The 12895-nt window shown below is 49.0% G+C and overlaps 1 protein-coding gene across 9 annotated transcripts in view; it reads right to left on the bottom strand.

Moving 5' to 3' along the window:
* Positions 1–12895, bottom strand: part of BPTF (bromodomain PHD finger transcription factor) — a 60099-nt gene that overhangs the window by 19510 nt on the left and 27694 nt on the right. For 7 of the 9 annotated variants that reach the window (XM_078598662.1, XM_078598679.1, XM_078598705.1 and 4 more), the window contains 10 exons: positions 11924–12059; positions 11396–11665; positions 8182–10648; positions 7037–7155; positions 6460–6588; positions 5579–5729; positions 5012–5135; positions 4258–4525; positions 2093–2230; positions 541–677 (listed from right to left, as the gene is read on the bottom strand). In XM_078598662.1, coding sequence (XP_078454788.1) covers positions 541–677; positions 2093–2230; positions 4258–4525; positions 5012–5135; positions 5579–5729; positions 6460–6588; positions 7037–7155; positions 8182–10648; positions 11396–11665; positions 11924–12059 — 3939 coding nt within the window. The remainder of the gene's footprint in view (positions 1–540; positions 678–2092; positions 2231–4257; positions 4526–5011; positions 5136–5578; positions 5730–6459; positions 6589–7036; positions 7156–8181; positions 10649–11395; positions 11666–11923; positions 12060–12895) is intronic. The other 2 variants (XM_078598686.1, XM_078598712.1) reach the window with 2 other exon arrangements.

Below are 12895 nucleotides of genomic sequence, written 5' to 3'. Positions count from 1 at the left end.
GTACTACCAAGTTCAGCGTCAACGCAGCGTTACTGAAAGAGGCGCTTTACGTGCTGGAGCGATTTCAATGATGTATTCTATAACACACTTTTTAGTTTCAATTGAAACTCACGTAGTTTTGAATCAAGGTTTCAGTCTACACATTTTCCAGACGGTACTGCCTGCACTCCCACTTGCTTCTGGATAAGCCTGAATTCAGAACCTGGGAAGGCACTCATTGTGCGTTTCTGCAGTGAATGGGAAATGAGCTTGCTCGATTCGCAAAAAAAAAACAAGTGGGCTCAGCCCAGATTCCAGGGTTCAATGAGAAAGGCACACGTGCAATCCTCACAATTCTGGCCAAGGTCTACTTTCAGGCGTGTGTTTTTGTTTCAAAAGAAAAACACTGGAAGGAAAATAAAGAAAAAAAGCCTATTTTATCTTGGGATAGCATAACTTAAGGAAAGAAAATGTTGACACTTGTTAAAGATAGCGGTCATGGAAACATAGCATCACCGCAACTAAAACGAACACAGTCGCAGTTCGGTGGCACGGCAATACCTGCTGCGTGGTGCCAGACCCCGGCATGCTCTGCCGGAAGGTGATGGTGGCGGTGCGCGGCTGGTATGTTGCAAATGTCTGTTGCCCGGTCGTGCCCGAAGCGGGCAGAATGCTCAGCACCTTCTGGTGTATGACGCCTGCAAACACCCACGGACACGCTCGCGATGAGTCGTGGCTTGCAACAGTGGAAAGGGTTTGAACCGGTCGACATTTCACTGGGGAAACACAAAAAACTGGCCCAGAATATCTCTAACGCAAGATGCATGCTCCCTTTTTCTTCATACGTCATTCGGGCAATAATAAGCACTTTCTCCAATACTGACGCTTTGCCCCAGACCCCAAACGACAGGGTACATGGGGCCCGAGTAGAAATCAATATAACATGAGGTGGCACAACTCTCCTGACTCCCGATTTATTTCTATGGCCAATAAAAGTGAAATATTTGGCAACTCGCTCATTTAGGAAGGTGATTGCATCACTCACATTTATTGGCAATATAAAGTGATTGGCACCATTAAGCACTGCCGCCACTGGTGGTACTGACAAGTGAAATATCTTGCGTGAACTAAGATTCTTATGGACGTGTGTGCAAGGCAATGAAAGATGGTAGCACACGCATGTAATTGAGTGGATTGGAGGCAAGACTGGCGGCTCACGTAGAATTATAAAACTCCCAACCCCTCTCCATAACAAAAATCGGTCAAGAGGTGACAGTGCAGCGAACAGGTTCCTTAAATTGCAAAGACCTCTGAGTGTTATCCTCTCATTATTTATCGGGGTACTACAAAGATAAAGACCCCCCTGTGTAGCCTCAACAGACTTTTGGGGCAAGTGCTGTCCGCAAGCACCTATGAAGGCCGGCAAGGCACACGAGGGGGTGGGTGGCCAGCGTCACATCCGACCAAATTTTTCTCCCGAGTGGCGATGTTTATACACCCCGCCAGGCACTCATTTGAGGCCGAGCCGACCTAGAAGAGGCCTAGGACCAGTTCAGATAATCGTCACTGGTGTTGGTCATGAGCAGGAATTAAACTCGGGTCATTGGGTTCATAGCGCAGTGCGCTAGCCATTGTGCAACTGCTCTGGGTACTATTCCCACATGCAATCAGCCAAACATTATAATATAGGACCATTCTGAAAGTGCCTTGAGGCTCCGTGAAGCTTTCCTGGATAATTAAGTGGCATTGCGTGTGATGGCTAACATGGGTTGGTTGCTGTTACTATCAAAGGATGATTGAAGTTGTTTTTGCTATGTGCAATACATATGTACGTGTAGGCTAATTTGGCTCTTACAGAAAAGAAAAGTGATAATCGTGGAAGGGTACGCGACCATGTGAGATCTACAATGAGCAATGTTCTCAATTTTAGTGTTGCTCTTTTCAGCATGTATGTTGAACTTATTTCGTACCATACGTAGTCACCGGTGCTAATTGGAGCATAGCGAGAGCACACGCAGTAAGTTAATCCGATTACTACCAAGGACGCAGGCACCGAAGATGACGACAGAAAGATGCACGTGAACGCAAACAGATCAACACACACGCCACTCACCGGCTTGGGACGTGGGCACATTAAGCGTGACAATCTTGCTATTCGCCGGAAGAGGCAACTTAGTCATGCCCAGAGAGGAGCTCGAGATCTGGATTGTCTGTGTGCCGCTTACAGGTGTGCCGCCCGCTGAGCTCACCACTGAACAAGCACAAGTGCACAACGGCCCATCAGGTTAGCTCTCCAAAGTGGCTTTGCGATGCACCGCGTGTTGTTCGGTTGTACGTCTGAAGTTTCTCTGCACGTGCTGGGAGCTTCCTTAGGAACGAAGAGCGAAACTTTGCACCGCATGCTGAACGACACGCGGTGCGCAGCCAGAGAACATGTCGCAGAGCTACAAAGCACAACCACGAAAAACCTATGCAGTAGCACTGTCCTCTAGTTCATGCTGTTGACCAGTGCTCATCAAAGCCGGCACGGTACCCACCACAACAATGTAAAAAGAGTGACAATGACGGACAGTATTAGTCATTGTTGTAAAAGTAAGAGGCCATGACGCTGGAACACATTATAAAACTCTTGCCATTAATGTTCCGCAGTATTTATTGTTAATTTTGCAGCAGATGGCCCTTTGGAAAATCACAAGAAAATGACCCATAGCTGCAGGAATTCAACAATCTGACCCACAGTGCCAGGCTGCAGCCACCTCATGCACATCATACTGGAATACATTCCAAAAGATACGGTCCACGCTTGAATTGAAATAAATCATCCAAAACATTCCAGACCAATGAAATTACTGAGACACAGCAATTAAATGGGCACTTTTATGTTTCATACTGTGTGGTGCAAGAACATTGGAAAGTTATAAAATGTCGTGAATATCAGGTTCTGTGGTCTATGCTTTAATTCCATTACAGGGGAAATGACCATATGCACAAAATATCACACGTATGAATTAATATTACGTCCTTGAAAACGCAAATATCTTTCTATGGAGGCTTGCACACTGGACAGGAGTACGAATAGCAAAGCAGCAATTAGGCCAAAAGTGCAGTTGTGTGACATTGTTGTACAAAAACAACCTATGAACACACTGGGGAATGGCGCACACAACTCCTGTGAACTGTGGCATTGACAAAGAAAAAGATATTCCACTCAAGCTGAATCAACCCAAAAGATGCCCTGGACCGGTTTAGATAGTCGCCATTGATGTTAGCCCTGGCCAGGAATATAACTCAGGTGGCTGGTTTCAGAGCACACTCGCGTGAATCACGAGGAGAGGCCGCTCCACCACTATCTACACAAAGATTCCCAAAAGAGCGTTAGAAAGATTGCTGGGGCAAGTGCCGTGAGCGGGCACATATTAAGGCTGGTACAGCACGTAAAGAAATGGATGGCTGACCAGCACCAAGCCTGGCCACCTTTGTCTCCCAGTACTCTTTACACACCGCACCAGGTACTCATTTGAGGCTGAGTCGACCTAGGGGAGGCCCAGGACCGGTCCAGATAATCGTCACTGGTGTTGGCCGTGAGCGGGAATCAAACTCGAGTCGCCGGGTTCGTAGCGCAGCTACGTTACCGCTCTCCATCGACCCCGACACACACTAACCCCTCTACACATACGCCCGTGCGCCTCTACAATAAATAAAAAACTCGGCTGCACGCACTGTCTTTAACCTCCCTGTTCACCACTCACAGCTCCCCTCTTCTTCAACAACTTCACTGGTTTCCTATCACCGCTGCCTCTTTAAATTACTCGACTTACTTGTCAAAGATTTGCATGGACTGCCCCACCCCGCCCCCGTCTTCTCTCATTTCCTCATACGTCCCATCACGCCCGCTCTGGTCACAAGCTGCCTATCTTCTTGGTGTCCCTCCTCCACTCTGCGCCCAATCTCGCTTTCGCTCCTTCTCTCTGCTTGCACCCTTACACTGGAATAAACTCCCTCTCCAAATCCGACTCTCCGCCTCGCTTTCGTCTTTTCGCACTGCCCAAAGGTCCTATTTTTTTCTTGCCTTTTCCCTTCTCTTTTCGCAACCCCTACCACCTGAGGCACTTAATGCCTCCACCGCCGCAACCTCCACCTCGCTCCCTCTACCCTAGTTACTACGGGATCCCCATCCTTTATCTTGCCATTTGTACTGTAGTCAGCAAGCACTGTTAAGCATCTTGGTGAAAGGCATTTTATGAATACAAAATAGAATAGAGCACAGTGCTGCATTACCGGTCTGCCCCGTGCCCGCCTTGCCGATCCAGGTGGCAAAGCTCTGCTGGAAGTTCCGTCCGGTCTGGAAGGTGACGGGCGTGCTCCCTCCGCTGACTGGGGAGCCACCGACTTTGCTGATGAGCAGCTTGGTACCAGGACCGATGGTCTGGCCGCCCACAGAGCCGACGACCACCGTCTGCGTGGTCGTGCCTGGTGTGCTCGACGTGCCGCACGTCGTGAGCGTCACGGTCGTTCCCTTCAACTGCTCGCCCGCGCTGAGCCGCTTCTGTGAGAGGCGGAATTAAAACAGGCACGCATTAATGAACTCAATTGCACTGGCGTGGGTGACTTCATACGTTTAGGCACAACAGATTGCAGAACAGAAGCTCAACTTGAATTGGCAACTTTCATTTTCAAATATTCATGTCGGGAGCGAGTGCGTTTGAAGATTGTTTGTGCTTATCGTGTTAGCATAACAAGCGGGACACACTAGTTACACAGAGCTCAATGCAAAGCACAAACCATTCACTAATTTCAAAGTATCGGTGACTAAACAGACAAATTTAACGATCGGGAATGGACTCGATTTGAATATATCAGTCATAGCTACTTGAACACTTTGTTCACATTTATCATGAAAGCTAACATTTGTCACCTAGTGTCAATTTCTGGGATATCCCAAAACGAGCGTAACAAATGTCCTCGTGTATCTTGCATAACATCTTGCCGCAGGGCTGCTGCTGCTGGTTGTTGTTGTTGTTGCGCATGCTACCTGCTGTGCGGCGAGCCTCTGCTGCTTCAGCTGTACCTCCATCTGTGCTTTGAACTCTTCGTTCTTTTTGTGTTCGGCTGCCTTGGCATGCTGCTCCAGTGCAGCCGCTTTCTCCTTCTCAACCCTGTCACAGCGGGTTGGGGAGGACGAGGCAAACAAGAAAGCACACAGACACAACACACTCTCTTGTAGCCGACGTGGCATATGAGGGGATGATGAAGACAGCATTAGGCACGACTGGCCACCTATCTCTATCCAGTGCTATTCATAAAGTGACATCACGGACTCAATTTATGCCGACTTGAAAGCGGAGAGGCCCAGACCAGATTCAGTTTCCAATTGATAATGGTGCTGTATCTGGCTAGAAATCAAACCCAGTTTCTGGAATCATACTGCATTGTGCATATTATTACGCAACCACTCCTCAAGTGTAAAATGAATAGATACACGGATACAAGTAAAATGCACAAACACACACAAGTGCACACATACAGAAAAGGGTCAAGCACTCACAACACACAGGGCGACAGGTGGGTGTGTGTGTGTGTTTGGGAATGAACAGGCTACCTCTCTGAAAAGGCCCTGATCTCCCAGAGTTCAAGCTCCTCCTCGGCCAGCCACGTCTCCATGACAACTGGCTCAGTTTGCCTCGGTCCCTCAGGCTTCTTGGGCCTCAGGGCACTTGAGCGCAGTCCTTTGCGCTGGGGCGTGGGCGTCTCTGTTGTGTGCAAAGACAAGTGTGCGCACAAATACATTGCTAAAGACCCCACCTCATTGCCTCCGTTATACAGTTGAGTACAGTGCTATTAGCGGGTATCTATTAAAGCTAAGAGCAGGCCCAGCACATACACAATTGAAAAAGGATTATCATGTACGCATGCACATAAAAGCACAGTCACACAAACACAATTGCACGTGGTGCCAATCAACGTCAGTTTATCCATTACAACCTAAGTTAAGCTCGGGCAAAACTCATAACTGCTTCTGATGCGGCTGTTATTTTATTGCATGGCCATGAACTAAAAACGTGTCAAGAGTTTGCAGTGTGGTCATATAATCATAGCTCTTTAATGAACACGCATGAGCAACAGAGTGCCGATTGTCAATGAGCACGCAGGTGCACACGTAAAACACGCACATGGGATGGCCACGTGCACACCCCAAGGCACTGGAGTCAGAGTACGGGGTGGCGTATATGTGGATGAAAACGTATATATACAGCTTAGTAGAAAGCCAAGACATTGCTTCAGGTGATGTGTGGTGGATTGCTTCAATGCCTCTATTGTATTTTGGCAATTCACATGGTTTCACTATTTTCTAGTCGATGGTCAGGTCGACACTTCCGCAACCGCATGCCAGGGCTCTCTTTCAATGGTCGACTTGCGAAGGTTGTGGGTGGATGAACCGTGAGACGTGCGCGCTGGGCAAGCGATGAGTGGATGCCTCACCCTTGGTGGTCTCGGGGACATCGATGGGGCAGATGATCTTGCGGATGCAGTACTCGGAGCGAAGACCAAACATTCCCACGTCACGCCGCTTGATGATCTCCGTCGTCGTGATCTCCGTGTCGGTTGTTTCTGCAGCATTGTTTGGGCAAGGGCCGGAAGGGAGGGGGGGGGTAAGGGTTACCAACACAAACATCTGTACCACAATAAAAACAACACGAAAAATGGAAAGCCTCCCACTCTGAGGACTGTTTAAATGCGGGCTCGTGCTGAAATGAGATGCTTGGCCAATTCTTTTTGAGTAAAGTGTTTCGTTTGTGGGAGGAAACGGGAGTACCTGGGGAAAACACTCCAGTACAAGTGAATAACACCCACAGCTCCACGCAAATAGATTTTAAAACGATTCTGATATCACTGTATATGCAGCAGGAGTTTCAGTGTGGAAGCCAAAACTTCAACTTTCAAATCTGGAACACCTGATCAGAAGGTCATGGGTAATGACCTACGTCTATTTGAATAAAGTAGAAAAATAAACAATGCAGACATGTGGGGCATTCGTAATAGGGTGGGGGAGGTATACCGGTGCGTGTGGAGGAGCCAGACGGCTTGACCAACATCTCATCCCAGCGCAGGCATGCCCACAGTAGCCGTAGCATGAGGCTGGCAGCTGCGAGAGACCGCACCGTCTGCAGCCGGTACCTGCCCAGCAAATACAACACAAAGGCAATGACCCCAGCACATCAGCACTTACTCAGTCACCAAATGGAGAATCGTGGCTGAGTAAGTGATGGATGTAAATTCAAATAAATGTTGCCAGAGGGCCAAGATGACATTTGGTACAAATGTAGCCGAGTCTATGCTTGTGAACAGAAATTTCTGAAAACCAAATTGTTGGAATTTGTGTCGACAAATATTACCGGACAAAGATGAAATGGTTTCATCCACAGAAGTAGGTCGGCAGAATGTTCTCAAATTATTTTAAGTGTCGTGTCATAATCATAACAACATAAGAAACCCGTCATCGGCGAAGCTAGAAAATTGTCTCCTGGAGAGTGTTATGTTAAAGCCAATAGAAAGCGTATGAAGCCCACTACCAGTTACTAGAGCAGTCGGTACATAGTTTACATACAGAGATTAACTTTATAATGAGACAAGAGGCCGGGCAGTGAGACCTGGGGTAGAAAGACTATCTCAGCACAGAAACTAAAAAGAAATCAATCGTAAACATAAAAAAAATAACATCTGCAAATCACAGGTTCACCAATATCCTTTCAGAGAAACAATTTACATACAAAATATACATGGCATACATTACAATGGTTCAGTGCTCCGAGTTATTGTATAATACTGGACTTTTTAAAAACAATCTAATTATTTTATTTATTGCAATTCTTTACCTAGGAAGGCCTTAACTCTTTTGCAGGAGGGTCCTGCCCAAGTTTTTCAAAAGTAGGGGGTGATGATTGCTATGTAAAATCCCAATTGAGTAATTGGCGGGTAAAAAAAATCATTTGCCAATTTGAATCATGGCGCTGGGGAAAATTAACAAATCTTACACGCGCAATTCGATGCATGTATCTTGTGCATAAGAAACAAATTTTCGCAATATCTTAAATAGAATTACATACCTATTAATATACTTCATTTGACCACAATAGATCATGAACTTTAACCATTTCTCAGAGGGCAAGCTGTGAGAGTCGCATGGCGACAAGGCGCGCTCACCTCCAGGCGATGGCGAACGTGGGCCGGGGCGCAGGGTACGGCCAAACGTCCCAGGCGGGCTTTGCCATGTAGCTAAAGCCCAGCACCTCGCGCACGGCGGCGCGGCGCGCCAGCTTGCGCAGCTCCTCGCTGGGCAGCACGAAGACGCTCTTGCGCCCGCTGCGCGTCACGAACTTGCGGTAGGACGGCAGCGCCGTGGTGGAACGCGCCTTGCGCGGCCTCGCGAACCGCTGCAGCTTCACGCGGTCGCGCGTCGAGTGCTCGGGTGACGCCGCCACCAACGCCGTGCTCAGCACGCTCGTCGTCATAACGGACGACGAAGTAGTCGTGGTCGTCGCCACCGTAAGCGCAGCACCGGTGGTTATTTTCGCCTCGGTGGCGCTACTCAGCGTTTTCAGCGTGGACACAACGGCACTTGTGGCTGTGGAGGTGGTCACCGGTGGAGGGGACGCTCCGTTGCCGGCGGGCGCGACTGCGCCATCCACCATGGTGGTGGTGGTGGTGGTGGTCGTGCGGGACTCCATCATGACGGTGGTCGTGGTGGTAACGGTCGTCATGGTGGTGACTGCCAGCGCAGCCGTGGCATTACCATCGGCCTTCCCGACCTCCCGGATGCTCCCATCCATCAAGTCGACCTCCATCTTTCCATCATCAGAATTGGACGACACCACATCCTTACTACCGTTATTGCTGTTACATGCACTCACGTGGTTAAGAGGCGCCGATTTGTCGGTGGCAGGAGGGGCGATGGGCATCTCGGGCTGCGTTTTTCCCAACGTCACAGGCAAGTGCTTTGCCGCCCGCTTCGCCAAAGGCCCTTCCTCCCCATCGTCGCTGTCTTCCCCTGCCACGTCCCCATTCACCACCAGCTGCTGCCCATTCTCCTTGCCAGCTTTCGTAACCAGAGCACCACCCCCTGCAGGTTTCCCAGTGCCTACACCATCGCCGGTGGTCGTGATGGCATCTGCTGGTGCTTTGGTGCCGTTCATCACCTCACTCTTCTTGTCCTTCACTGCAAGCGAGGATGGCACGGCATTCACTGCCTCCATGCACTTCTCATTTTCGGCTGGCGGTGCTGCCCTCTCTGAGCTCAAGTCTCCAGCGGAGCAGGCGTCACCCGGAAGTGCGATCTCTTTGTGGTCGGCTCCGGGGGCATCTGCTTGTTTCGGAGGTGGATTGCTGCACTCAGTCCTGTCAACCAGAGAGCCCGGATCCTCCTTCTGTTCCACACAAGCCTTCTCCCCTGTGTCCTTCTCCATAGCGTTTGAACTTTTCGGGAGAGCTCCCTCTCCCGACAAAGGTGGCTCATCACTTGTAGAGACCGGGGTTGGCCCCTCGGTCTGTGCCACCTGCATCGCACTGTCTTTGACCACTGTGTCATCCAACTTAAGATCAGTCCTGTGATCGTTCACGTTGACATTTGCAGCAGCGGAATTTGGGGCAGCCTGCGATGGTGCTGGCAAGGCTGGATCTTTGTTTTCATCGCTGCTGGATTGTTGCTGTGTTACTGTATTTGGTGTTGATTCTGAAGATGCCACAGCAACATCGCTGCCAGCTGACACTGTGGTGGTGGTGGTTGCTGGAGTTGTGGTAGCAGCAGTTGTAGCTGTAGTGGCAGCAGAGGAAGCCGTAGTAGCAGCCGCTGAAGTCATGATGGATGTCGGAAGAGACGCGACGGCTGCGGTGGTAACGGTGGTGGCCGGACTCGTGGTGGTTAATGCAGCTGTGGTGGTGGCCGCAGCGGTAGCAACAATGGCTGCGGTGCCCCCGACACAAGGTGTTGTTGTCACTGCTGTCGACTGCGTGGACCGCTGCCCGGTGGTCTTTATCTGCAGTCGCTGCCGCTCCTCCAACACAAACTGCTTCTGCCGCCGCTCCAGCAGCCCGTCGAGCCGCGACGGCTTAACTTTCCGCCGGTACCACGTGCGCGCCAGGAACCCTGCGCTCACGTTCACCAGGTCCACGGGGGGAAGCGGCGCATCGTCTCCTTCCCCCTCGCTGGCTCCCTCCTTGCGGCCCTCAGACAGTGCCGCAACCCGGCTCTCTGAAGAGCTTCGCTCGGAACCAAGAAACTTCTCCCCGCTGCCCTCCCGCAGCTCCACTTTGGGTTTCGAGTCACTCTCCGTGGGCACGACCGACTCCGATTTCACAGTGCCAGACTCAATCCCTGCTTTGGCACCGGTCGCTTCAGCTTTGCCCTCTTTTCCGTCTGCTTCGTTGTCCACTTTCTCTTCCGTTTTTCTGTCCGTCTCTTCATTTTTCCCATCTGCGCCGGTGTGCGTTTGTTCATCCATTTGGGTGCCCTTACCGTCTCCACTGCTGTTGCTGTGAGTACCTTCCCCTGCCTCCTGTTTGGGCACCTGCTGCTGCTGCTGCTGCTCTGGCTCATCAGTTGGAAGGCAGACATCTACATCCATTGGTTCTTCCTTGACAGGTGATGTCTCTGATCCCTTCGCATCTGCATCATCTGCCAACACAGGAGTGCCGCCATATGCACAGCATCGGTCACTATAATTAATGTTGTTTCTTGGACTCAAGATTGTTTACAAAAACATTTTTAATCATAATTTTTGTTTTTCATGTGAGGCCAGGTTATTCAATAATATATTTTTAAAAAAACTGTTTCAATAGGTCCTTTTCAACGCTTTCCAACGATGGTTGAAAGTACAAATACGTTAGCTCTGTTAGAATACAACATTTATTAAAACTTCCTGAATCAAGTAAAGTGACGTTTGGTCAACTCCATGATGTTCCAGTCGAAAGTCAAAGTGGCTCTCCCCGACCAAAAGAGCATAGGAGTCAATGGTGTAAATTCCACATTCCCATTTTGGGGTCAGGAGCTCCACCAGATGAATACTGAGGATTTCCTCCAAAATAGCATTCATTTATTGAAGCCCTGATGGATGAGCAGAGTCATCACCCAACCAGAACCTGCAATTACCAGCTTCCAAGTTTGAGTTGCATGCTCCAAGCAGTGCCAATTAACTGCATGGTTCATTCGTGAGTATTTTGTAATGATAACAAAACAAAGGGTGGCATTGTTGTGTTGTGATTTGTGAAGTACGCGACGAACAAAGCAACCAGAAACATTTCTGGCCACACTCAACTTCAACAGCGAGTGACATCTGAATCAGTCATGGGCTCTGAGCAGCGTGGTGAAGTACAAACAACTCTAAGGTCTCTATACATTATAATTATGAAAATAATGAAACACCTTTGTCATTGGGCTGTAGCCGTGCACTGGCGTCTGGTTTTTCCTCCGTCAGGGGAGGCTTTGAATCTTTTGTGCCGGTCTTCGCTGCCTCCTCCCCGGCCTCCACCGCCTCAACCTTGGGAGCCCCGTTGGTCGGCGTCTGTACCCTGTCCTTGGTGGATCGCGTGACCCGGCCTCCCTTCCCGGGAGCCACGGCGCTGTGCCCTGTGCCAACGTTTGTCCCAGCCGCAACCTCTGTGCGCATGGGTGTTTCCGCGGAGGCGACCGCACCTGGTGAGGGGGGCATGGTGTAATTTTTTTCTCAAAGCACCTCATGTGACATCTAGTTATTGATCTAAAGTGATGTTCATGCACAACAAGAATGTAACAATGAATTGTGAATAATAAACAAATAATATGCTCATGTCACATTCACTCTGATGGTGCGGAAAAATGATACAAACGAAATGAGAAACATCACGGCGTCACCCATGAACTTGCTTTGCGATGATGTTTTCATGGCCTCGCGACGTGTCCTGCGTTACTCACTCTCCGCTTGCTGGCGGTAGTTGGGGTTGGTGGTGCCAGGCAGACGCGGGTTGAACCGTGCCACGTGAGTGCGGCTCACCCACATCCAGCCACCATAGCCAGTCACGCGGTACTCCTCACCCTTCTGCTTCCACACCTGTGAGAGCGGCAAATGACACAATGTTTTAGAGGTGGCCACTTCCAAACATAAAGCGACTGTCTCCCCCTTCATAGAGAGTAGAGCTCCATAAAATCAATCCCTGACGCCAAAATAATTTGTAACTTTATTTAGGAGATTTCGAAAAGTTTTTTGGTTTTGCCACATTTGTTTGTTGTAGTACAGAGTTAGACTGATGGCCTTAATCTAAGTTGTCTTGTGGTTGTTGTTGTTTGACTTGCATCCCACTGGGATTTTTGCACACAGCGTCGGTGTACGGTACTTTTTGTGGAATATTTTGCAGTCTTTTCCTGGATTTTCTGTTTGCACTTAGTGACATAGTCACTTTAACATGTTTTCTTGTTCATGTTTTTCTTTCATGTTTTTGTTTTTTGTGTTTTGCTGTTGCACCCGATTCAAGAGCCGAATGGCTCAAAGGGCTATACCAAATAAATGAAACTGAAACATTTCCTAATCTTTTTGGCTGGGTGTGGTGGCCTACACCTGAGGTCCAGTACTTTGAAGGCAAGGGTTGGTGGATAACATAGGTTTGTGCTAGGTGTACATTAGATGGGAGTATTGCAGAGAAGTGGTGAACCCACTATGCAGACCTTTGAGTGTTATCTTCCTGTACGCAAGGGTTTTCTCTGGGTACTCGGTTTACTTTCCTAACAAAAAACTCAAATCTAAATTTCCAATGACCCCGACAGTAGTAGCCTCCTGAATGTCATGAAACTTAGTGTTCAATAAATATTTTGTGGGCTATAAATATTATTATCAGGATTTTATTATCGATATTGAATGATCGTAAATAATTACTGTATAAACTTGAACTT

The sequence above is a fragment of the Lampetra planeri genome, chromosome 1 (assembly GCF_965212315.1).
Source record: "Lampetra planeri chromosome 1, kcLamPlan1.2.h2, whole genome shotgun sequence".
In the NCBI taxonomy this organism is placed as follows: Eukaryota; Metazoa; Chordata; class Hyperoartia; order Petromyzontiformes; family Petromyzontidae; genus Lampetra; species Lampetra planeri.
Note: the sequence above shows the minus strand (reverse complement) of the source record. Positions and strands in the feature narration are given on the sequence as shown.